The 26,046-nt window shown below is 37.3% G+C and overlaps 1 protein-coding gene across 3 annotated transcripts; it reads right to left on the bottom strand.

The window, feature by feature from the left end:
• Positions 1 to 593: 593 nt before the first annotated feature.
• Positions 594 to 25,017, bottom strand: frmd4bb (FERM domain containing 4Bb). 3 transcript variants are annotated; one of them, XM_028042373.1, is made up of 24 exons: positions 24,815 to 25,017; positions 13,160 to 13,225; positions 12,350 to 12,444; positions 12,165 to 12,257; positions 11,507 to 11,591; positions 11,100 to 11,156; positions 10,988 to 11,010; positions 10,204 to 10,287; positions 9,803 to 9,868; positions 9,055 to 9,112; positions 8,890 to 8,976; positions 7,439 to 7,515; positions 7,120 to 7,258; positions 6,882 to 7,023; positions 6,547 to 6,680; positions 6,261 to 6,377; positions 5,269 to 5,497; positions 5,132 to 5,185; positions 4,814 to 4,958; positions 4,447 to 4,614; positions 3,476 to 4,260; positions 2,359 to 2,497; positions 2,032 to 2,151; positions 594 to 1,525 (listed from the first exon to the last, which is right to left on the bottom strand). In XM_028042373.1, exons 2-23 carry the CDS (start codon positions 13,223 to 13,225, stop codon positions 2,034 to 2,036), a joined length of 2,961 nt encoding a protein of 986 aa, XP_027898174.1. In that variant the 5' UTR covers positions 24,815 to 25,017; the 3' UTR covers positions 594 to 1,525; positions 2,032 to 2,033. The 3 variants fall into 3 exon arrangements, with proteins under 3 accessions (XP_027898174.1, XP_027898262.1, XP_027898340.1); XM_028042461.1 differs by having other exon boundaries at positions 7,120 to 7,255; XM_028042539.1 differs by lacking the exon at positions 2,032 to 2,151 and having other exon boundaries at positions 24,815 to 25,016.
• Between the last annotated feature and the right edge of the window lie 1,029 nt (positions 25,018 to 26,046).

Raw genomic sequence — 26,046 nt, 5'->3', positions numbered from 1 at the left:
ACCTTTTAAAATTTTCTTGGAGGAAGAAATCCTGTATCTCAGAGCAACGTCCTGGCTAAATAAGGGCAATTAGGCAACAGGATAGTGAGAAACTGTCTTATAGTAGCAGTGATTTAGTATGCCTTGAGGATTTATGAAGTGATTTTAAAGGTAGTGATAAATCAAACGTTAACTCAGTAGTTAGCACCCTGAAGGGATGATGACATGCATGAGGAATCCTCAAAGTTTAAAAGTCGCTTTTGTTTTGTTTTATTTCATGTGCTAAAACTCACTCATCATTTGCGTTTTTAATGAACACTAGAACTGATTGCATGCAGAAGATTTAGAGACAAACCGCATGATGAACTCCTGAGGCGAAAACAAGCCACACAGTTAGGTGTGCTAGGAGATAGAGGCTGTGTAATGGAACTGGTTGCCAGGCTTGGCTTAGTGCACAAAAGAACTACATCAGTGCTGCCCTTTTCTTGCTTATGTTCCTCCCTAGAATAACAAGATGGGTTGTTGGTAGAGACCTTTTCCAAATTCTTGAAATGTGTTTATGTTTTATATATTTGTCCATTTGGTTTTGTTTTTGAAAAAAACAGAACAAATCATAGAATGTCAGCTTTAATGCCATCATGTTTTTAGCAAGTAGAAGCAAAATGTACAATTATTCCTTAAGGACTTGGTGACTCAATAACAGTGGCTAAACTTGTTCTTCACTAGTTGCTCATCTTTAAAAAAGTGGCTACACCCATATATGTGTCACACATTTATTGATTTGCCTCCAAATGAAAAATATTTTATGACAACATCTAACAAGGTTGAACTAGACACTCACTGTACAAAACCGTGATAAAACAAACATGAGGAAAGTTGTTTTTTTTAATGGCAGTGTTATTGTTTTTTTTTTTAAACCAAAAAATGTCCTCACCATGCATTTTTAAACACTTACTGCACCAACAAGACAAATGGCTCTATAAACAATATTGAAATGATACATCGGCATGTAAAAAAAATGAAGAAAAGTCTAATCCGATGATAAAATCACTTCTTGTCAGGTCACATCCTTGAACATATTCAAGCTTTGTTTTTATTTAGACTACTTTTGTATCATGAGATGAAGATGATGATTGTTTTAATTCTATAAACTACTGTTTTGTATAAGGCAGTAGCTTGTTCTCTTTAAAATACTTGTCGCTGCTTTTGTTATTTATACACATTTAATTTTGAATCCAGTGTAGTTGTGGAACATCTTGACACATTCTCATCTGCCTGTACAATTCATCCAATCCAAGGCACATGGGAAAGCCATTCAAGAGTGTCATCACTGTGTTCAGAGCCGTCTTTAACTTGAGGTCAGTGTGCACCTTCATGCACAAAATATTGAGAACTGTTTGCCACCAAAGACTGCATTGGTGGTATCATAGAAGTCTGTTTTCAGCTCCATTTTCTCCATGCGCTGCTGGCCATGGTTGGTTTGTGCCAAAGGGTTCATTTTGGTCCTCTTCAGTGGATGCCCATGTAGCTCCCATCAAAGTGAAATCTGTGTGTGTAGTAGCAAAATAAGATGTCAAAACTATAGTTGTTTTGACATCGTCGAGAAATACATGGACAGTATTTCAGAGAAAACATAGAGATGGATGTATGAAATAAAGTTCACCAAAGAATCCATTAAGTGAACATCTACTAGAACATTACAGATGAAAGAAAAAATGCATTTTTGCTCAGAGTGAAAAGTGTCATCTGTTGAGCTGACATTGCCATTTAACGTCATGAGTTTAGGCCAAGCAACTCTGAAGTGAACGTGATGTAAGGCAAGTTTAATTTGTCATGAAGGATAGGAACTTGAAGGTGTTTTCCTAATTAAACATCTGAGGAATTACTAACTTAATAATAGTTACATTTTGAAAAAAGCTAAAACTCAGAGCTTGATGGGGGGAAAAAAATAAATACGGCACACCATGATATGAAAGTATGATTTTGGGGCAAGACACATGAATGGCGACTTGACGTCAAAATGGCGATGACTACCAACATTATCCGTCTCACCCTTAAGTGGTAGATTGGTTGTCTGATGGTTCATCTGCACTAGTGGCATCAGCACCAACCACATCTACTGACTCAGATTTGTTGGGCTTTCTTTCAGACTCTTTGTTCTCGGGAGAAAATCTTCACATTTGGGCATTAATCATGAGTCCAGGAGTAAAAGAAGGCAGGAAGAGAAGCAGACAACAAACCCTGTGAGCACAATTTATCTGAGTAGCTGGCGAATAACCCAGCAGAATACAGTCAAAGCATGATATTCTGTATTGCAAGTAGTTTTTATCCATCGCCTTATTAGCTTGTGGTCACAGCTACTTTAAATGCAGCACTTACCTTCTGTGTGTGGGACTGCGGTTGTACAGAGATGCTTGAGCTCCAGCGGGAGAGTACTGGGATACATCAGGTGTATCAAACTCTGTCAGGCCAACGGCCAGCTGGTTGCGCCAGTTACCTGTGCTCTCCACTGAGGACTCTAAAAAAACATATATAGAGCAAAAACACTCAGCTGATGTTGCAGCTTTACCCACTAGTAATTACTGTTTCTAGGAGCAGAATGTCCCCGACAGAAAAATAGACAATAGCTATGGTGTCTGTGATATACTGCCAGCTGAAATGGCTGGAAGTGCTGCTACTACTAGTGAACATTTGGGCTGAAAGGATGACAGGCTAGATGTACTGAGAGCAGAAGGTTGTTTTCAATGCCACTCCTATTTATTCCTTTAAGTTTCTATCATTAATAGGACATGCATGAAAAGAACTTTGCAACATCATCTAAAATTTCTATACATATTTTGAAAGGTAAAAGTAATTTTATTTATGTTTCAAATAGTTATGTAGCTTATAAATCCAAGAGTAAATATTTAGACTCACTAATCAGGGTCTGATGATCTGTCTCATCCAGACCTATCCATGGCTTGTGGAAACGGTTCTATTACATGAAAACCTATGTGTATACATACAAGTACAATTTGTATGTAAAACAAAATTACAAATAATTTTTTGAGTTGTATCAGCCAAAGTCTGTAAGACTAGCCATTAGGGCATATGACGTCCTTATTACCATTTTTAGGGAAATGCCATTGTTTGATGAGGAAACAAATATTAATTTTCAAAGTTTACCTGTAATTAAATCACTTTTTTAAATAGATACATGAAAAAAGCTTGGTCATCTTTATATGGGCATTTTGAAATTTCAATTTCAGAATAATGAGCTATTTTTTTTAGAAAAAATGTTAAATATTTTTTTTCAAAATCAAAAGTTTGCATATATTTTCTTAATACTTGGTTGCATTTTAAATTCTGTGACTTCTAATCATTTGCATTAGAAATTTAATCATTCTACAAGCTCTTCACAATAGTTTTCTCTTGACAGAACTAGAATAACTAATTTAGGTCCTGATACTGGCATACACCAAAAGAAGTGTAAAATGTGACAAAAAAAAAACTTTACCTGAGGAAAAAGAAGTGGTTCTGCTGGAGTGGCTAAAGGCTGCTGGCATGGTTTGGTAGCCCAGGCTGAGCTGTGAGCCGCTGTCGAAGTCATATCCAACCATCAACCCTCTCCCGCCCTCACGGTGACCTTTGCTCCGGTGGTACCAGCCTCTCAGATGTTCGGCCACCAAGGCCTTCTGCATGTTTTTAGCAAGCAGCTCATTTCTGGGACCCTCTCTGCTCCGTGGCGGTCTCACCGTTGCGTAAGGATTCTGTGAAAGACTGTCAGCTCTGTCACTGCTGTAATGCCTGAACCTGTCATGTCCATGGTAGCCGTTCATCTGGTAGGAGGGGTTGACGTTGTAGTGGCCTTCAACTTCATTCTCATATACATAAGCACCATTAGCATAAGGCTCCATGTCCTGACAGGTGTAACTGGCAACATAATAGGCACTAGGTGCATAGTGTGATGAGGTCTCACATTGATAATTACAGCTAGAATGGTGCTGGACCAAGTTGGGCATGCTTCCGGTGTTACCATACACTTCCACTTTTCTGTGCAGACGGTGCATTGTCGAGGCACGGGAGTCCAGTGTACCGTAGTGGGAGTTAGCTGCACCACAGTAGTCCAGACTGGACTGGCTAGTGTAGGAGGAGCAATCTTCTAGCACCTCTGTGCTGTTACTGCGATGCGATGGTGACAGGATAAAGACAGGCTTCTCTGCGTCTGTGTCTTTTCTCAGACGTGGCTGAGACTCCAGACTTCCACTGCGATGTCTGAAGCAATGAGGAGACCCCTCTGACCTGGAGATAGAAGATCGTTTTTAATATGACTCCTACAGCGCAAAAATATTTATTGATTCAGAAGGGGAGGAATAAAAGTTATGAGAATTTTAGTTAAAGGTCAAGAGTTGGGAGAGAAGGAAGGATAAAAGTTGGAGGGAGTTATTTCTGAGAGGAATGATACATGCACTGCATCAAAGACCAGACCTGAGCTGGCTGCTGCTGTAGGCGTTACGGGTCATAACTGGGGTGGGAGGCATGCTGCGTGGATCTCTGGGAGGCCTAGGAAGCGTTTTATAAGGACTGCTGTTGGTAGAGGACACCTCTCTTTGATTCTGGTAGGAATGGGGAGCCTCCAGGCCATCAAAACCTAATCTAAAAAGTTTCAGTATTAAAAAAAGGAGGGTATGAGGTATGAGAAAGGATTGGGGCTGCAAACGTAACACATTGAATATTCGAAACCTTGCAACAGTGTTATTTAAATCCTTGACTCAACATGGACAAGTAAGCATTTATTAAAGCAAGAACTTGTGAAATTTCCTAAACAAACCTAGAACAGTATATTTGTACCCACCTGCTATGGCTTTTGTGATTGTTTCCTGCAGGAGTTCCCTGTCTCTCCACATCATATTCTGCTCCCAGTGATCGCAACGGGCTGAGCTGCGGGGAACCTTGGACTGACCGTGAGCGCGGCCTCTGACCTGCACCATCAGAGTCATCTATATACACACAGTAAAATATTACAACGTTGACAACAGTACAGGGTTTCCACACGGTCTAAAAATGTACAGAATTTGATTCAAGTAAGAAAAACAAGTATAGAAACATATTTATATTTCCCATTTAGCAAATCCATAAAATGTAACAAAAGAAAATCTTACAAATCACTTACCATCATCCAGTGGGAGACTAGATAGGGAACTACAATTTGAACGGGTGAGCTCATCTAATAAGACAGAAAAGCAACTGTATATAATTTCCAAATTTAGCAAACTGATGCATTACAGTATTTATCAACCTGCATCCTACCTGCAATGATCACTGAAGCCCGCTGAGTGGGCTTTTTTCCCTTCTTTATCCTGTACTGATTCATCTCATCCTCGATCTGCTGCAGTTTGTGCATAGCATCCAAGCAGTTTCTCCTCCTCTTCTTCTTGACCGTCTTGCACAGCTCAGATTCATTAGCCAGCTTCTTAGCCGCCTCGACAATCTTCCGTTGGAGGGCAAATCTGCTCTCAAGATTTCTCAAGAAAGGATCCTGCAAAAGTTTGCAGTAAGACACAATGAAAAGATTCATTTCGTATTATTTGTTAACTAGAATCTTTTATGTGAGGTCCTAATTGATTTTTAGATGAACTTCAGGTAGTTTTTGTTATCAAAACTTAACTAAGAAAGTAGTCAACGTGACTCAGTGTCTTGCAAAAGTATTCAATATTGAAACCCTGAGTTTTTTCACATTTAGTTAAAGTATAACCACAAACTTCAATCTACTTTACTGGGATTTTACATAGCAAACAACACAACCAAAATCCTCACAGCAATGAGAAATGTTTGTTGAGGGTGAAGCACAGTGTTAGTTTGTTGCTTTCTTTCAGTCGTGGCTTTCTTCTTCCCACCTTTCAATAAAGGCCAGATTTGTGAGGTGAATAATTAATAGTTGTCTGAATTGAATAGCTTTCTATGATCTTCAAGCTTAGGATATAGAGCTTGAAGATCACAGGATACGCTCCAAAAGTATCCATAGCTTTATTCTGCACCTAACTGGCATACATAATAACTTTTAAAAAGCACTATAATAATGCGTAGTCAAGAAATTTGTGACATAATGGAGCATGTGGCTCAGCTTGTCCATATTTTGCTTTTGAAAATACCTTCATGAAAACATGTATGCATTTGTATAATTTCAATTCAAACAAATATATGACATCTAACAAACCATTTAAAGTGGATTTCAAGAAGTTTGGCACAAAAGGATAAACATGAGTTTCATTGTGTTTAAAGTGTCCTGGTCAAACACAGACCTCATTGTAGGGGAAAAGGTCATCCAACTTGAAAGCAGTGCCAACACGCCGCCTGACCTGCGGTGGTCTTTCGCCTGAGGAGAGGGGATATTCCTTTGGCAGCTTTCCCGTTAGTTCCTGAAGAACAACAAGACGGGGTTTTATACTTTAATATAGTGCAAGTAGAAACAGAGGCAATCAACTTTAGTCCTGCACAGCAACAAAGGTTTAATAAAACAAACCAAGCAGAAAAAAAACTTTCACTCTATGAATGCTGAAGTGCTGTAATACAAAAAGGATTTCTCACCGCCTCTCTGAGGCAAATCTTCTTAAGCTCTTTTGTTTTCTTGGCCAAAATGTCTTGGATTTCCTGTTCTTTTTTCCTCAGCTCAGAGAGTTTTTCTTTCTTCTGTTCTTCGCTCATTTCAGAGTCCGCCGAACCTACAGATGCAAAATTATAGCAATACTGTATCTCACACAGAACTTTATCTGTTACACTTGTTATACTTAATATTGGCAGGAATTTAATATACATTTTGGACTGTAAATAATGAGGTCATGTAAACCACAGCTTAGAAATGTAAATTTGACCACATATATAATTTTGAATACTACTAAAATATAAGATCTAGCAACACCAACCTGTAGACCCCAGGCTCCCATTGCTGGCTGTTATACAGTTATTTTTCAGGCCTACATCTCCTAGTCTGTTCATTTTCGCTCCTCCATGTTCAGTAATCTCCATGGCAATTTCCTCTAAAGTTCTGGCTGGTCCTAGTTTTGCCTTTTAAAAATGAAAAAGACAATTAAAATTACAAAACTTAACAACATAAATATGTAATTGGTTTCTTTTAAAAATGATCTCATTGCAGCCTCTTACTTTGCTTTGCTTTCTGTCCAAGTAGAATTGATGTTGGCTAATGGCCATTACCCAAATGGTCTTGATTAAAGAATGGCTGGCATACCACGTGTGGATGAGTAGGCCTGTCTGCCCAAAGGTGCGTTTTGTTACTGTTCTCCTTAAGTAAGATAAAAAATAAAAAAACTAAGACGACTTTGTTGGTAATTCTGATAAAAATTGCCAGCGCATTGATCATTTGTCTGGACAGTTGCTGAAAATAAGGATGAGTCAGAAGCGAAACAAAAGTGTGAACAATATTATGCCTTATCAACTTGAACAAACAGAAGATTCTGCTCACCTGTGTGGATCATTAACTTCTACAGCAAACTTTTTCTCTCGGAAGTACAAGTTTTCCAGCTGTTTCCACTGGTAGAGCTGTAGGTAAAAACAAATAATCACCAGGGTCATAAATATATTTCTGTTCATTTCACTATAGAAAATAATATTCAGAAGTTTGAGTTTGGTCCACTGATGTTATAAATGTTGATGAATCTAAAAAAAAAAAAAAAAAACACAACTAGACTGACTCAGTTTTCATAAACTTTTACAAAAAAGTTGAGTTCAGGTGTGCTTGTTGCTTGGCCTGTTTCACCCTCAGTCATTAGAAGAAGCCAGACTTTATCATGAGCTGTCATTACAGTCTGAGCTGCCAAGTCTGCATTAGCGCAGGTGTTTGAGTGAGACAAACGCCACAAGGGGACATTACATGAAGATTCATGGCCAACATAACCACTTTCCATGGCTCATCACGTATACTCCCCCCTGTTATCCAGGTGCTGCCTGTCAGCAGCCAGATATGAACTATTAGGGTCACTGACTCACTGCGTGTCTCGGTTAGATCTGAATGAGATTTTTAGATAGCAAAGCATTTGCAGTTTACTACACTACACCTAATTTTGCTTAAAGAATACTTTGAAGATTACTAAAAAGTCAATCTACTTTCAAAGACAAAATATGTGCAGAATTTACTCCTAAGCTAACCAAACAAAGAAGAGTGATTTCCAGTCTTACCAGCACAACAAATGTTCAGAGTAAATCCTCAGAAAAGTTTAAAATCTCCTTTGCTTTGCTGTCAGCTTGAGCACATACTTCACTCTGGCTTCTGTCAGCTCCTGACTTGTCTTTTCAGGTATTTTCTGAAGATTCATAATAAACGCCCCAAGCCCAGCCCCTTTTCCCTTCAACATCACTGCCTCACTCCCTATTCTGCTTTTCTAAAGCCTGCTGTTCAGCTGACTTCTTGCACAATGCTTGGGATGCGCCAGCCACAGATTGATTGCTTCACACAGAGCAGCAGAGCTTTAACAGGAAGACAATGCGGTGATCATTTGCTCTTAAAACTTACAGTAAGTGAGCTGACGGATCACTCACGAGGGTGTTTCTACCGTCTAATCACGGACAAAGACAATTTGCCCGTGATTGTTTCTAATGAAACAAGAAAATCAAGTTCTTTTTGTCTTTCTGATTTGCCAAGCCTTTTTAAAACTCACGAGCCTTAATAAAACGAGCCAACAGATTCTTTTAGAATGAGACTTTGCTTCAAGTCCGGAGCCGTCTGCTACAGTTCAAGCCAAGATTTCACGGAACTGAAAGACACGATGCATGACTTAAAGCTGGTGAATCACTACACTGTTTTGCAACAGCGGCCGTCCTCACCCGTGCTTTTTGCCGTCATCCCACCCAGATTCGTGCGTGTGATAGAAAAAACAGAACAGACATTTCAACCGGGAGTCTGCTGTGCCTATTTACCTTTCGAGGTTTTAATTTGTCCTGTAGATCATACTGCCCAATGCCTTTATAGCTGATTCCCAGCCACCAAGGGATCCCTTGTTTGTCCTGTCAGAAAAAAGTGCATATTATATGGCTCAAGGCGTAACAGCTGTCATTTTCAATGAGTCACACAAGAGGACCTACCTTAACCTCATAATAATGAACCCCATATGTTGGCAATGACTCCACCAACGTTAAATACCTGGGAGAAAATTGAAAGCACAAGTCAGTATGTTTTAGATGTCACATTAGAGCCATAAACCTTAATATATTTTATGGGAAGTTTATGTCTTTGACAGAAAATAGTGTGTGAATATGAACTTGAAGGAAAGGGATACATGATTTTTCAAAATTCTTTACAAATAAAATACAAAACTGTGGTGTGCATAAATTTTATTATTTTATTTTTCATTTATTGTGTGTTTGGGCATGTATCTGTCAGTGCTGAACATTTTTGACATTTCTACTAGGAAAGTAGCAGAAGCTCAAGCAGGTTAGATGGAGATATCTGTGGACAAAATGTACTAGTCTTCCCCCAGGTTCTGGACTTTGACTGAGACATTCTAACACATGAGCATGTTTCAACGGAGTATCAACTCAGGTTAGCTTTTCTGTCCTCTGTGAAGAAAATCAGCCCCAAATCATGATGCTGCTATAGTAATGTTTGATGGTGGGCATGCATTTTACTATAAATTGGACTTCTAATCCATAATGACCAGATTGGGGCAGAAAACTAAAAGATGTCCTGTCAACAGGCCTCTTGACTGAAACTGTGAATATTGTTCTTTTGCCTGGCCTTTAAACTAAGTTCAACATCTTGGTAGGTTTGCTGCTGTGCAAATCTGGTGTTAGAAAAAAATAAAGGTAATGCATAATTTTATTTAATACTTACTGTACAATAGCCTGTCCCCTAGAGACACCTTTCAGCTGCTTATAATAATCAATAACTCGATCCTCACTGCATGAAGAACACAACATAAACAAAGTTAAGTGAAGTTTACTGTATAGCACAATTAACAATAAAAAATGACATACTCTACAAAGACAGAGCATAAAAGATTTAAAAAGTCCCCAAAAGACAAACCAACAAATAAACAAATACCATAGGTAGTAATTGAATAACATAATTAAATGAAGCCATTTGTACTTCATTTTATTGAATGAAAAACTACTGTAAGTCTATGTTTCTTTAGACTTTTAACTCAAATGAATGCATCTCAGGTTTTTACAAGCAGCATTACCCAGGTCTCTAGTTTTTGCCAGTTTTCTAGAAATATTTCATTCAAAGCTTACCAGAAAGCAAGAGATGGATGTTCCTTGAGGACTTTGGTGGGGAGAGTTGGCAGCTTCTTCAAATCAGCCCGGGTGTTTTCATCACTGAAACAGAAAAAAAAAAAAACAGTTGTGACAGATATGGAAGTTGAATTTCAAAGAAAATGTATGTATTTGTGTACATTTGTCTCTTTAGTAGGAAAGAAAAGTCACTATAAAGTTGCTCCTACAGATATTCTTGTAGAGAATGAAAAAAACCTCAATAGGACTCATTAGTTATATGCCATTTATATCTTGAGGGGAGTTTTGGAGCTTTGTCTTAAACAGCTTCTTTCTAGCCAGGAGAGTTCAGGATTTGTGGAACTAATGCTCAAGTATCAAATAGAAAATAATCCCAATTTCCACTCATTTCTGGCTAGAAGAGGGAAAAGAATCAGCAAAAAATGTACAATATAATCTACTTTGTGCTTACAGCTGGTCAGAACCAGGTGGCAACATCCACAAAGACCTGCATTATTTCTGAACACAGTCTGAGTTGTGCATTATTTAAACAACGCTAATAGCAGCTGTGTGCTTCAGAAAGGTGTTTCTGCTCTGCAATCCTTGGCATCATCGCAGCATTGTGAGATTCATTAGCTGTCTAGTGCAAGCTTCGCAGCACTCTGGTGAGCCTCACAGAGTACCGCTATTGATTTTTGTTGTCTGCACTGGTGAAACAAGTGACCTATTGAATGACGTTCCCTGAAAGCTCACTATTAACTCCTCCAGCTGCTGTTAAATACTCCTACACATCATGTGTTCTTACCTTGTGTAGTCTCCTTTAGCCTCCTGGTGGTAAAAAAAAGCACATTGTATTAAATTATATCCTTTACATACACCAATTATCATCTGAATAGGGTTATGCTAATAGCACCAACCTGCAATGCGTTTGCAGCCAATCTAAAGACATTCTCAGTTTCTACTTCAATCATTCCCTGAGAAATATAAAAGGAAAAAGGACTAAGAAATGCATGCAGGAAATGTTGATTAGCAGAGAGAAAGCTCTGCTGATCCAAACATAGATCATTCCCTGTGTTGCCCTGTTGCAACCTCTGCCTATTCTTGAAATGAAGCCTTGTGTTATTCTGCTTTCACAGACATTGTGCACTTTCCATTCCAGCCGGCAGAGTGAGAAAACTGTGCCCTGCAGTCATTACTGTCTGCTGGGCTGAGGTGCAGGGTTCAGAGACAGTGAATCATCCCGCAGCTGCTGCAAAAACATCTGCAGCGAATGATTTCTTTGTGGTTTTAATTCCCAGAAAACACAAAGAAGAAAACCACTTACGTTGTAGATGGCTGATTTTGCATTCAGATAGAATAACTCCACCGTTATGATGTCCTTTAACTGCGTTATGTTTTCTAAATAAAACCTATCCAAAACAAAAGAAGGGATAAGTTAGTGTTGCTGACAGTATTTGCTTTTTAAGATGATACTTTTCTCATCAAACTTTGTCTTGTACAAGTATTCACTCAACTTAAAATTAAATCCACAAACCTTAAGGCATTTTCTTGGGATTTTATGTAAAAGATCAACACAAAGAAAATCATAAATAGGAATGAAAATGATGCATACTGTAGTTTTCTGCATGTAGATTTGCCCCTTTTACTCTGATGCTCCTAAGCTAAATGTAATGCGATTAATTGTACCTAATTCATAAATGAATAAATAAATTGTACCTTTAATCCTTTTGGATTAAAGGTACAATTTGTTCCTTAAACAAACACCATCATAAAGACCAAAGAACACAACAGAAAGTTTAAAAATATCTAATACATAAAATCCCATCAAAATGCATCAAACTTTGTAGCTATCATGAAAAAACAGGTGTGGGAGAACAAGTCCATCAACATCACTAATAAAGAGTTTTTTTCACATTAAAGTAAAGCAAAGTATTGCTCTTTGATGGTGAGACAGAGTCAAATATGTAAAGATGAGTTATTACCTGACTAGAAAGTTCAGGGAAATGGCTCCAGGTTTCTTAGAAAAGTCATGTTCAAGAACCCTTCGATCCATCTGCAACCACTTACACTGACCACTGAAGGAGCAAACATGAACACACATAAAAACACATCTGCAATTTTGATTAATTCTCTCTACAAATAAAAAAAAAGACTACAATTTACATACTTGTCATCAAAAAATGCAAGTCCAAAGAATTCCTTCTCTTTGAGGTTGAAGTGGGAGGACACCAAGTCAAGGAGCTCATATGACAAAAGCTTTGGCTGAGATGGAAAGATAGAGATTAGGCTGAATGTAGTGAACACACCATTCATCCAAAAAGCAGTCAGGGTGAGAGGTCACCACTGAGTAAGAATTTATTCAAGAACATTTTGAAAGCAGGGTGGTCTTTTTGCTCACACTCTGCTAATAATAGCAGAGTGGCTGAGGTGCAGGGAGAAGAAACACAGCCTTTTTTTGCCTACACCCATGGTTATCAAACTATTGTAGAAGTACCACTAGTGGTTTAAGAAATAAGAAGAAGTTTTTGGGACCAGTTTATGTTCCGTTTTATGTACTTCTGAAGTTGAATGCTGGATGTAAAAGCAACATAAAACCCAATTTAACCATGTTGTAGCTGCAAGTAAAAACTGGAAAACCACTAAGAATGACCCATTGTTGTACTCTATGAACAACCGTTACGATAACATTAGCTTATTATTAAAATAATTGGAGTTGGTCCTTCACTTCATAATGTCAAAACATGGCACAAGCATCTAAGTTTCATATGAACATCTCATTAACTCCAACTAAAGAATCTGCTTCACCTAGATGATAAATACTTTATAATGCTCAGCAGTCGTCAACATAGTAGGGAAGATACTGCAAAAGTGCTTCAAAGAGAAATTCAAGTGCCTCATCTGCGACCTCAATAACCTTTCTCACTTACAGTACAGATATATTAGTCTTTCAAAGAATGGTTTCATATCTATATCATACCTGAACCAGCAGCTCGAGCTTTCTGTCATCCAGCAACTGAACCTGACACAATTTACCGTCAGTCATCTGCAGGGGAAGAGAAGAAAAAGCTGAGGGCTTGTGAGAGATTTCAAGTAATCCATAGTCACAAAGCATAGGGATATGGTGTTATTGTGTGTCTATAATGCATTTGTCAACATGACAGCAAAGCACCTAAAAGGTCTTAGAAGATTTGTGATTTTGAAAATATTGCTGGTCTTGTGGTTCCCTACTCCCACATTATGTTTCTTACCAAACAAGAGTCAATTCATACATGGGGTCATTTTTGCCAACTCTGGAACCTAATGATTTAAAATAGTCTAAAATACTCTCTATGATGTTTTACAGTTTCAAAGAAAAAAAAAGAGCAATCCTTAATGCCCCAATTTTGCTCCATTCATCAAAACCATTTATTACCAACATAAATAAACTGATGCACAATGGTTTAATACATGAGTATGGGATGGAAACAAGTCATGAGAGGCAGCAAAAAAAAAAAAAAAAACAGGTCCAAATTGATGAAGCAGTAAATTGACCAAGAGTGGAAGAGAAAAAAAAGTTCCTTTTGGCAACTATATGACTCAGTAGTTAATAATGTGATCCTATTTAAAACACTGCTGTGTTAATGACAATAAAACCATTATTCCAAGGATTTATTGCTGTGGTAACCAAAGGAAAGGATTTGAAGTTTTTGCTTTTAGCCTTTGTACAGCAGAACAAAGGTATTAAGGACTATACCAACCTGGATTATTTATATATTATTCAGGCTGGTTTAGAAGCTACATTTCAGATCTTTCAGAAGTTCCTTTAGAACAGAATAACTACTTTGACTTAAAGATGGGGAAGTATGCAAATCAGTGCAATTGGGTTTGTTCACAATTTTAATTTGTTGGTGTAATAAAAATGTAATAAAATGTAAGAAATTCAAACTAAAATAGCACCAAAGCATGTGCACTGAAAGTAAAATATACCAAAAGCCCATGTAAAGGTTTTTTCTATTTATTTTAACGTATTTTAATCTATATTTGATTTATTTGGTACAATACATAAAAACACACATTGTTCCAGAACACATGATAAAGATATAGATTCATACACTAAAAAGTATATGTTTAATTAAAGAATTACACTAGTTGGTGATCAAGTATTAACCTACTAGATCTATGAGATATTTTAAATAAAAAACAAAAACGCTTTGCCTCTGCTAAAAAAAAAAACCCCACACACATTTAACAATATTTAGACTAAGCTCAGCATTTTTGCAATTTTCTTTGGTAGCAATTTTCTTTGATTGCAAGATCCGATTCTCTTTTTTTTTGTTCTGCAGTGTACTTTTAGTCATCATAAAGCATGGCTGACATGCTGGGGAATGTGAAGTTCTCTGTATACCAGATAAATGATACAACCTTGCAAAATTGACAGATTGAGGTTAACCTGTTTAACAACTAAAAAAACAACTCCCAACCTGGGAAGAAAAAAAAATCTGCCTCCCCAATTTGACAGAATGAGGTTGATTGCAGCGTCTAACAGTAGCAGTGAACCTAGCTGGTACTGTACCTGAAAGATCTCTCTGGGGAGAGCGCAGGTGTGGATGCATCCCTGACTTGCTCTCATCCTTTGAACAGCGTCTATTCGTGGCTTTAGCTCGTAAAACTGCTGCCTCTGACTGACTGGCTGCTGGCGAACACAGCTAACGAGAAGACTGCTCCATCCTGGAAATCAACCAGAGCAGCCGAGCCTTTGCTCTGTGCACTGACAGCTTACACAATGTGAACTCAATAGCTGACCTACAGTAATGAGGGCTGTCTGAGCCAGACTCCTGACCAACAGTTTAGGGTTTATTCCTTCTTAATGCAAGCAGTAAAGGTCAGAGGAAAGGAAAAGAAGTGTTCTGTGGTCTGAACGAGCTGCTGAAGCAGGACAACTGTACTACTTTTGTCTTTGTATTTTTGAATGGATTAGTTGATTGAATAACGACTGTCACAAATTGACAGATTATTTTGGAAACTTAAATATGTCCAGAGTTATATCTCCAAGAATAGATCATGCTTATAAAGCCAAATTGCTCCAGGAAATCAAACATTTCAATGACCTTAACTGTTTATGCAAGGAGTGATTGAAATGTTGAGCCAAGTTCATTCCAGAAGCTTCTTATGACCACAAAATTTGTGTGGTTTGTATGCAACTTGCAAAGATATATTTATTCTAAAATTAGTGGCAGTGAATAATTGAGCCTTCATGCATACTTCTGAACCTTTGTAGATTGGATCATTTCTTTTATTATGGAGTTATTATTTTAGAAAATCCTTTTCTCACCCCAATGAGTAAATAAATTTTCTTGATTCATTTAATGTTTGACACACCCTGTCAATTCTTTGAATGACGTCATCTTTAATTATCTAAGCAGCCGTTTGTCAACTGTTCCCCTTTCAAGAAATGAGTTTGTCTCATTACCATGGTCATAAATTTTATTTTATGATCTAAATTAAAAGTGTGTATTGAATAAATCCAATTAATTTCAAACAGGCCTACATCTGACAGTCACAAGAATATGATTACGTTGAGTTAATCTGGATTTAGTTATGCATGCATCTCAGTGGGGTCATGTTATTTGTCTGTGTTAAAGTCAGACAGCGCTCTGTACTATAAAATGACCACTAGAGGGTGCAGGAACGACTCTTTTTCAAAGTGAGGAACTTAAAATGTGGACAATGGCTTCATCTTTATAAGCAGTTAGGGGTTCAGCTGATTAAGATAAAGTAGGCAAGATCGAGGAGCTGCCATTTTTAACAACAGACACAATTAATCATCTGAGCGCTTACTGCTATCAGACAGAGAAGCACAGGAATCCAGAATGGAATGAATGAATAAAGTTATTGCTTAGGAGTGACAGGCAGAAGAGGCTCTTCACCACATTCAGACACACTTGACCCCAGGTAATAGGCGACGACCCACCTCCAGAAGTCCACATGTGTGTACTTTAGTTTACTTACAGTTGTACTATGAAGACCTCAGGGGTTTGTTGGATAGCATGATGCTGCCATGAAGACTAAATAGCACAGCTGTCAGGCCAGGGAAAAACTTGTAGAGAAATTTAATCTTTTAAAAAGTATAGCATTCCACCAAAACTGAGTGAGGGTTGACCAAGGAGTGCATTATCCAGAGAAGCAGCCAAGTGGTGTATGGTAACTCTGGAGGAGCGACAGAGATTTGCAACTCAGTCATGGACTCAGTTGTTAATGAAAGAATGGCAGGAAGAAAGCTAAAAGAAGTCCCATTTCCAGGTTGCCACAAAACCAATGGGAATACAGAAAAGTGTATTTTTCAAAGCTAAACTGAATAAACCGAGCCATATATCGCAGTAGGTTTCAAATTGATTGCCCAGAGCTCATTTCAATTTTTAAGTTGAACTTGAGGCACTTAGATTTCCAGTCCCACTTTCCGTTTGTAGTGTTATGACTATAAACTATATGTGTCATTAGGATTTATGTGATAGAGTAATGCAAAGTAACATGGATAAGGGAAAAAAACATGGAAGGAAAATGACACCTGTTTTTGAAACATGCAACATACAATACAGTGCTATGTAATCTGCCTGTAGACACCGTCCTCATGGGGACATCAGGGAGGCTGTGGAGATGATTTTCTTCAGCATAAACAAGGGAAGATTGTCACAATGTTCTTTCTGAAAATATTTCTAAAACATAAAAATTTCTTCTGTACGTCAACCACATGCAATACCAATAAAATCCATTTAATTTTGATGCTGTGATGTGACAAAATGGGAAAAAGCTTAAAATAACTTACCAATAAACTACATTAAATAATGCTGTTACATCTAATTTTTTTTCCCAGAAAAAAATTATGTGAATTTTATTGACATCTAATTTTTCTTCCTAGAAAAATGAGATGTAACAGATGAATTCTCTCTTTATTCAGCTTGAAAAGAAAAAATATTGACTAAAGGGTGCATGTTTGGTCCTTTTGAGGCAAATCATATGAATTTATGAATTAAAAAAATCCCAGTGGAAACTTGAACGAGGCACACAAGTTTCATAGGTGTCCTGAAAATGATCATTTTAAGTTCTAACCTTCTGAGTTACCGTTTGCTCACTTCACTAATTCCAATTTCACAATCTTCTCTGGAGCAAATGTCAACCTTGAGGTGAACAATAGGCTTAACATCTCTGTCTCCTGAGCACACCGTCTGTCAGTATTTAATACGTCACACTGGTTAAATGTCATGTCCAGACTGCAGCCTGTTTTATCTCGCTTTCCCAGTTTAATGCATTATTGATGAGGTCCAATATCAAGTCACAGCCTGCTCCCTGCTCTTATGTGCTCTTTTAAAGATGCCTGATGTAATCAACAAACATATTGCTTTATGCACTCTACTTTGAAATAAACTGTCTTAATTCATAAGCTATTTATTTGAATAATAAATAGCACCTTTAATGACTTGATTCACATAAATCTAGAGAAATAAAAAAGGCCTACATGTGGCTGGAAGCAGCTTAAAACAGGATGTGACTCCCAATGAAATGGCTAATACCAAAACACAAGTTATATGATTTAATAACTTTGGATTTAATGTGTGTAGTAGGATAATATATATTGTTATAGAATGGCTTTTTGACCTTTGTTACCTGACCCCTACTGTTTATACAAAGAGCTCTAACAGAAGGTCTATTTTGAAGTTTGCTAAAGAGACCTCAGGGAAACCAGCAGTACTGAGTACTTCTTCAAATAACACTGGCAACATGCTGAGGTTGCCGTGATTTGTTGACATAATCAATGACATTTATAATAATCTATCAATATTAATAGTTTTTGCTGACATATAATTTTAAGAAATATATGTCTTAATTTGAGTATTTTTTCTAAATTTATAGCTGTTTTTCTTTCCATCACTGTAAGTATATTAAAACAAGACAACATCTATGGATCGGAAAAATTGAGCAGGTCTGGTCAAAGTCTGAGCTTATATTCAATTGCAATGCTGGGAATGAGGTGAATATGTATTTAGTACATTTAGTCAGTATGAATATGGTTTTATATATACGTATATATTTTTTTCTCTCTCTCTGTTGTATGATACTCTTCTGTTTTCCGCTGTATGATAGTCTGTTGTATGATGTTTTAATGTTTTCTGAGCAGGTTGTTGTTGAAAATGAGAATTAGCTAATTAAATAAAGATTAAATAAAAATAAATACATTGAGCAATCCTATAATGCTGAAAAATCATCCAAAGTGGATGAATTGAACAAATTCCCTCAAATTTTGTAATAAATTAATTAATGAAATAGCTATTTGATAAAAATTGGCAGTGTGATTGACTAATTGAGAAATTATAATGTAGATTAACACAACTAAAAGTTATTAGTGGTAGACCACTAATAACTTTTCTTAAAATAAATTATTAAAATTTGAGGCATTTCTGCTGTTACTATAATATCTCTGCCTGAAGGATGAAAATCTTTCATTTTGTCTTAACTATGAACTTGTGTGACATCTTTCTATGTTGGCTGCCGTTAGACCACCAAAACCTCTGCTCAGGGTTAAGTTTCCAGCAGTATTGGTTTGTGTGTATGTGTATGTGTGTGTGAGTGATTCAACTGAAAACAGAAGCTACTGTGTAGCAACGGTTTTGTGGGTTTGTGGGTAGATAACAAATGCTGAGCAGTCACGTCTATCAAAAATCACTACTGGTCATTAAACCTGGATAAGGAGTTGGGGGAGATGGACTATACAACCAAAAAAACACAAGCCAAGTAAAGGAAGCAAAAGCACAAGGTAACATATTGCTAAACAATGGTTAGGATTTAAAGCATTAGGAGCCTGAAGCTTTGACTTACTCTATTTTATGCTGAGCTGCAAAGGCATTTTAATCGAGTAAATCCCCCCACAGCATACTAAGCAAACCAATCAGATGTTTCTGCAATGTGAAATTAAATTTCTGGGGAAGGGCAGGTTAGGTTATGAGGAAGCTCTGGCGTCTCAGTGGGTTACATAACACCAACAGTCTTTGTTTCAATCAAACATGGAAGCATCCCTTTAAATAGTGCCATGTTACTGTACTCTCCCTAATTTGCCCCTAGTTTGCATATATGTGAATATACGCACTATTGGGTTATTTTTTGTTTGTTGTAGCACGTCAGATACCTTTAAGTAATCTATACATAATAAATGTAATAATGTTTATTGCATGCATCACATTTGGTTGCTAAAGAATAAAGATTATCCCACTATATTTAATTGCCCTAAAATGCATTTTTCTTTATTCCAATAAACAATATTATTCCATATTCTAGAAATATATGTAGCAAAAAAATTTAAATAACATAAAAAAGGTATATTTTAAAATAATTCTTTTTTCAGTTCTACTAACAACATACTGTACAAAAAAGCACAAAAAAAAACAGAGTAAAGCAACAATCCTAATGAAACAAATTCAAATGGCAGCCATGAGCTGAAGGTTGCAGCACAGGTTTATCTCCTTATCTCAAGTCTCATCATGACTCATGCTGTCAGTGGTCAAAAGGTATCAGTCTGTCGTCATCTCTCAAAGACGAGCCGTCTGGCTGTTTGTGATATCCAGGGAAATTTATGAGCACAAAGAGGCTCAGGATATTATGTAGGCTGTCTAGTATAAGTCTTAATGTGATTTATATAATTAAAGGCTGACATACTAGGAATTGGTGGGATTTGTGTGAAAGAAAAAAAGCCATACTTTTTTTTTTTTTTTAGTGTTGAAACTTGTCCTACATATTGCACTGGATGCTTGTGCTTTTTAGTTTTGAAAAGTAACACTTCTAAAAGTACTGTATTGCAAATGAGAAATTCTATCAGAAATATGTTAATATAATTGTAGAAGTATTTCATTTATGTTTTTGAACCAGTGTGCTAAATAAACATTTGTTCGAGAGTGTGACGCACCAATCGATTGCTCTGCAAAGCAAAACTAGCAGATAAGATAATGTAAAATTAAGTATATTTTATTCTGTTTTTATGAAGCCTGACAATTCTCACTTTTTACGCCCAGCACATTATTTTAATTTTCCATTGGAATCTTGTTAAGATCCCAATGGAATCTTAGCAAGATCCCAGTTAAGAGAATGTGATTCAGTGGGAGTTGTGGCTGCCTTGAAATCTGCAAGTTGTGGATTAAATTCTGGCTTCCTCCTCTGCCACATTTATGTGCCCCAGAGCAGGACACCTATCCCCAAAGTCTTTATTTACCAATCTACAACTTGAAGTAGGAATTTGTGGAAGACTGTTCCTAAATGAATGTGGTTCTAGAGTAAAGCACTCGGAGGGATCATATGTATAGAAAAAACTGTAAATAATGTACATTTAAAAAGCTTTAGTAAGTAGTGTATATCTTTTACTGTTTTACACAATTAATAATAGGTAAGCCTATCCGAGACATAGGAACAAATAGTAAAAATGTTTGTAGTTCATTAAACATATTCCTTTTGTCTTGACAGTTTTTTAAGGGAAATATTGGTCAAATGCCAAAAAATATAAACTTTGTGTAATACAAATTTTCTGTGTCTTATGATCATGTCCACTCTATGGGGATTCTGTTCCACCATGTGCTATGCAGAACAAAAGCCCTCTAAGAATATACAAATACACATTTAGACTGGCAAACGATTAACACATTAATCGTTAAACTATTCATCTATTTCAGTAACTCCTTTCAATCAACACACAGTCATGATCCCTTCAGTGTTGATCATTTTGCCACTTCGAATCACAAGGAGAACATTCAAATCATGAGGCTAGAAAGAAGTCAAAGTGGCGTGGTTTACAACTGCTGGGAATTTCCCAATACTTATGCATGCTGTCCAAATCCAATCAGGGTTTTAAAATAAAAGCATACCACACCATGTTCAGTGTGTCATTACAATTATCAGATTTTGCTGATCAACATATTTCTAAGATCAGACAAACAGTGGCAGGTCATAAGACGTTTCTGCTCTTTAGTCCACCCTCAAACTACACAACTGCTTTCTTCACATTTTACTAAATCAAATTAGTTCACCCATCCTATATCACCATTATAAGTTCATAGTGATTATTTTGACTACCTCCTGCAGTGGCTTAATACTTGTGGGTCAGTTTCAACATCATATTCTGTGTTGAGACCTTTCAGTAGATCACATGGTTTATGTCGATCATGGAATGAAAGGATGGTCTGATAATGGGTAGCTGTTTGTTTTAAAGAATGTGAATTTGTATTCGACCATTTCTATATTGGAATCTACAAAACATTGACAGTTAAACCTGAACTATGTTGTTCTATAGTGAAAAGTGATTCTTAAAAGAACACATCGAAGTTTATGAAACTCCTAAAAGAGAATATTTGGATGTTGTTTTTTTTACCTCAGGATAAACTTGCATTGAAACAAGCATGAAAAGCAGAATATATAGAGGATGAGATATAGAGGATATTCTACACTAATCCTTTAAAACCATCTAGAATGCAAAACAGGTGGATTTTTAGTTACTGTGTAACTAAAGGGGCTTGCCCAGAGAGGTTTGCATCCTTGTTGGCCGCAGCCAACGATGGCATTAGTAGCAGTTTTATTTCTTTATGTTAAAATTTAAAAAAGAGATCTTTGGAATGTACTCGCTTGTAGATTTCATTGCAATGCATATCTCTCACAGTTTGACCTTTTGTTAAGACTAGAAGAAAGATCACAGGGGGAGAGGAAACAACGTGGAAGCTGCTTCTCGTATGTACAGCCAGTGGACCATGTCAGTGAGGGCAGTAAACCGGCTATTATTGGCTCAAAACAATAACTGGAGAATGAGTGCAGCCTCTAGGGTTAACAAATGTACACTCAGATACAGGAAGGTGATTGTGAGTTCATATGTCACAGCTGATGGAGCGTTGCAATGGGTTGATAATTGGGATAGTAAAATTGAGACTAAACTGATGATTAAAATAATATGTCTTCTTGTTGATCTCATTGTCATAAATTAGACAGATTTACGAAAAACTGCAAGCAGGCAAAGAACAGGAACTTTTAAGACCACAATGACTGTAACTTTTACAGCTTTTCTTATTTTGACAGATTTAAGTCTGAGTTGGAAAAAAATAAAATAAAATCACGGACTGCAGATTTTCATTACAAAACACTGCAGTAACTTTCTGCAGAGCTCAGGGACATGGCACTGAGGCACGGATGAGAATGGTTGGATGAAAATGGGACATAAAAACCAATATGCCACACTGCACTAGACTGAAACATTGCGCTTATTTCCCTGTGAGTACAGTATATATTAATGTGGCTCTGATGCCATTTACAAAACACTAGATCAGATGAACTAATAATGTTTAAGTCACTTGTTCATAAATAAGACAAATTTCCAAGCCTGTCCTTGCAATTTGCTAACCTGTTACCACCCTGTTATTGAATTTCATATTATAATATACATTAGATTTGCTCCCACTCTTAAGTATGCGAATACAAGATTACTTGCACATCTAAATATAGATCTCTTCCACTCTGTCTTTAGCTCATTTTTCATCAAGTCTCAGGAGGCTTTGATTCCTGGATGGAAAGTTTCCAACTGAGTGCTAAGACTTTTCTTAGAAGTATCAAACAGATAAAGGAGCATCAGCATGTTCATGTGGCCACTTCAATACATTGTATATAAAAAAAAAAAAAGCTGATGCAGAAATGCACAAGAATTCAACTGTGGTGATAAATGACACAGGATATCCTGTCTAGTGAACAGAAAGAGCAGAATGTTTAAAGCTTAACATGTGTTACACAGGCATGAGCGCCAGGCGATTCCTGTTTGTTCTGCCTGGTGCTTAAAATATACCTTAACTGGTGTCTCTTCCTTTAGCTCAGATATAACAGCAGGAGGAAGGTTAATATTAGCCACACAGTATCTTGAAAAATGATTAATTCCCATGAAGTTTGTTAGGATTTCAAATGATAAATCAACAACAAGTAGTGGAAAATTCATATACGTTTTTTCTGAAATAAAAATTTAAAGACCAGGCTTTTGTATAAGCACCCTTATCTATAATCCCAACTGCAATTCTTTTGGATGTTTCCATCAGCTTTGCACAATTAGGGCCTGAACGTTTTATCCATTCTTTTTTACAGAATACATCAAGTTTTGTCTGATTAAATCCAAGGGGTGTGCATATTGCAATTTTCAAGTCATAATAAAGATTTACAGATGAATTCATGCCTGAATTTTGACTGACCAATTCTAACACAAAAATATGTTTTTATCCATACTCTTTCATTTAAGCTTCAGTTGTATGTTTAGGGTTGTTTTCCTGTTGTATTGTAAACTTTCACCCCAGTCCCAAGCGTTTTGTAGCCTCTAACCTACTTTATTGCAGTATTGTCTGTGTAATATTTAGGTTTATCTCCCTACAGAGAGGCATTCCCATTCCATTAGTTTTGGCATTTTCTATACTGTGGATCTCTGCAGCTCCTCCAGAGTTACCATAGGCCTCTTGGCCTGTTCTCTGATTAATGCTGTCTTTGTCCTGCCTGTCAGTTTAAGTGGACAGCTCTGCTTTAGCTTGCAATTGTGCCGTACTCTTTTCATTTCACGATAGTTGTTAGATGATGGTTTGAAACTCTACATGACCCTCACTCAGTCTCAGGCCTGGTCTTCATGATGCTGTTTCTTAACTAAGGTTCCCTAACAAACCTCTGAGGCATCCACAGAACAGCTATGTTTCAACTGTTTACTAATTAGAGAATTTGTTTTAAAGACAATTGGTTGCACTGGATTTTATTAAGTGGGATAAGAGGAAAGGGGAGCTAAATACAAATCCACATCATATCTAGATTACAATCAAGAAAAAGCAAAGCTTAATCTTATTTTATATATGCAAATATGTGTGTTGGTCTATCACATTTAATCCAAAGGAAATACAATAAGGGTTGTAAAGCTGTCAGGTCAACAAGAAGGACCTATTCTAACACAGTTTGTGAGGTGCATGCACTGGCCCACCTGCAGCTAGACTGTTACAACAGGTTTAGATTTGTTGTACATCCTGACAAAATTTAGTTAGCGGCCTGAGCTGCAAGTCATAGAAAATCACATTCGCTTGTCAAGATGGTACCAGGATGAAAGAGGAAAATCCATCAACAGGCATAATTTGCAGTTATGCAAAAGGTCAAATGATGATTCAGTAAGCATTTTTAATATTCACCAAGGCACACTTCCTGTATCAATTTGTATGCTATGACTCATTCTGCCCAGTGTAGCTTATAAATCCCTTTTTTTTTAAATTCAGAAACACATCCAGGAATTTTCAAAAGCACTTTCATCTCTTAAAATCAGCTGCATGTCCCACTGTTGGAGCCCACTCCAAAGGGCCACAGTCCAGGGAGAACAATGAGACTGCTACTGTAGGTTACTGTACATGGGTGGGCTCCACCTGAGCCCCATGACTAAAACACATGTGTCAAACAAAAGCACTCTCCTCCTTGTTTCACCGAGGAAACGCAAGAGACAAACCCATGCAGTTGTAATTGTTACTGATGCTCTCGCCTCGGATCACATGCATGAATGACTGATCATACTTTGTCTTCTCACAGCTCTTTGAGGCGCTTTAAATGTGTCCAGACGCACCAAGAATCGCCTTACCTTTAGGCTCCCTGCTGAGTATTTATCCCTCTCTAAGTGAAGATAAGACAGACACTCTCCGGCATATTGATCCGCTCCATTCAGCTTTGTCCACGGCTGGTCTTGACCGGGAGGAGAGCCGCCGTACAGCCGCTGTAAGTGCCCATCATCCGGTACGAGCAGAGCTCACACACTCACCACGCCTTCACCCGCCGCCGGCTATTATGTGAACAAGCCCCGCTCCCCTCTCCCTCCCTCTCTCCCCATCTCTCTGCCTCCTCCCTTCGCCGCTCCCTCTCTCAGCGCCTCTCATCCAGCAGCTGCCGGCCGGCCTGGTTCACACTGCATCCCCATGTTAATGAAGCTTGATGGCCTGAAAGCGGTGTCTCTGCTGCGTTCCTTACTATCACATGAGATCCATTCGGTCCATGCGTGTCCAGTTAGGACCTTCCATGTTTGATAAAAAAAAAAGAGAGAGTCTCTCTCTCTTTTTTTTCTTGTTTCATATTTATTCTGATCTATTTTGAATGATTTTTAATTTTTTTATGAAAGTCTTGTTTTGCAAGGTCTTCGGTTCATAACTGATGTCTTCCGTATCACTTTTGCACTCCTTTTTTGTGTTACCATAGCAACAACTTTTCCTCCTCTCCTGTTAGGATTTACTAAAAAATTAGCAAATATTTACACTTGCCTGCAGCCCTACAATTCTTTAGAGTATTAATATTCAAAGCTGCTTGCATGAGTATTTCCTTACATGTAATCACAACCCAAAATTAAATAAATATTTTATATTTTAGACCACAATTAAGTTGTGCATACTGGCTTGTGGCAAAGTGCAAACTATTGCTTTCTTTTAACAATAGGTGTCTTATTGTGCAATAAAGGTCTGAAATGTGGAGAGCAATAATACTGCAGAGCTAAAAAGAATCATTTGATTCATGTTCCTGAACTCTTGGGGTTATTTTTAGATACTTGTTTGAAGCACCTTACAGCTCTGCGTGTAGAACATGACCTCACAGAAATATGGGTCAAACACACTGTGTGTAAAAGCTCATTTACATGTGTTCTAAATGCAGCACAAATAAAGGCAAAAAAAAAAAAAAACATAAAAAACTTAGCTGCTGCTTTTCAGTGGCTGAATGCAGAGACTCTATGCTGAACACACAAAAGAGGAAAAGCTGCTCGGTGCCTTTTTATTGTATTATAAAGCCAGATGCACTGCAGTTTTACCACTTTACACACCAGTTAAAATC

Source organism: Xiphophorus couchianus, chromosome 1, assembly GCF_001444195.1.
Source record: "Xiphophorus couchianus chromosome 1, X_couchianus-1.0, whole genome shotgun sequence".
In the NCBI taxonomy this organism is placed as follows: Eukaryota; Metazoa; Chordata; class Actinopteri; order Cyprinodontiformes; family Poeciliidae; genus Xiphophorus; species Xiphophorus couchianus.
The sequence above is the reverse complement of the archived record's forward strand: the minus strand, read 5'-3'. Positions and strand labels throughout refer to the sequence as shown.

What these genes read in the sequence shown, in the direction of transcription:
- frmd4bb (XM_028042373.1), bottom strand. Translation starts at nt 13,225, where the DNA reads ATGACTGACGGTAAATTGTGTCAGGTTCAGTTGCTGGATGACAGAAAG. An exon ending in CTTGCATTTTTTGATGACAA is followed by an intron (nt 12,258 to 12,349) that starts GTATGTAAATTG and finishes TTGCTCCTTCAG; the next exon opens with TGGTCAGTGTAAGTGGTTGC. An exon ending in GGCTTCAGTGATCATTGCAG is followed by an intron (nt 5,186 to 5,268) that starts GTAGGATGCAGG and finishes CTGTCTTATTAG; the next exon opens with ATGAGCTCACCCGTTCAAAT.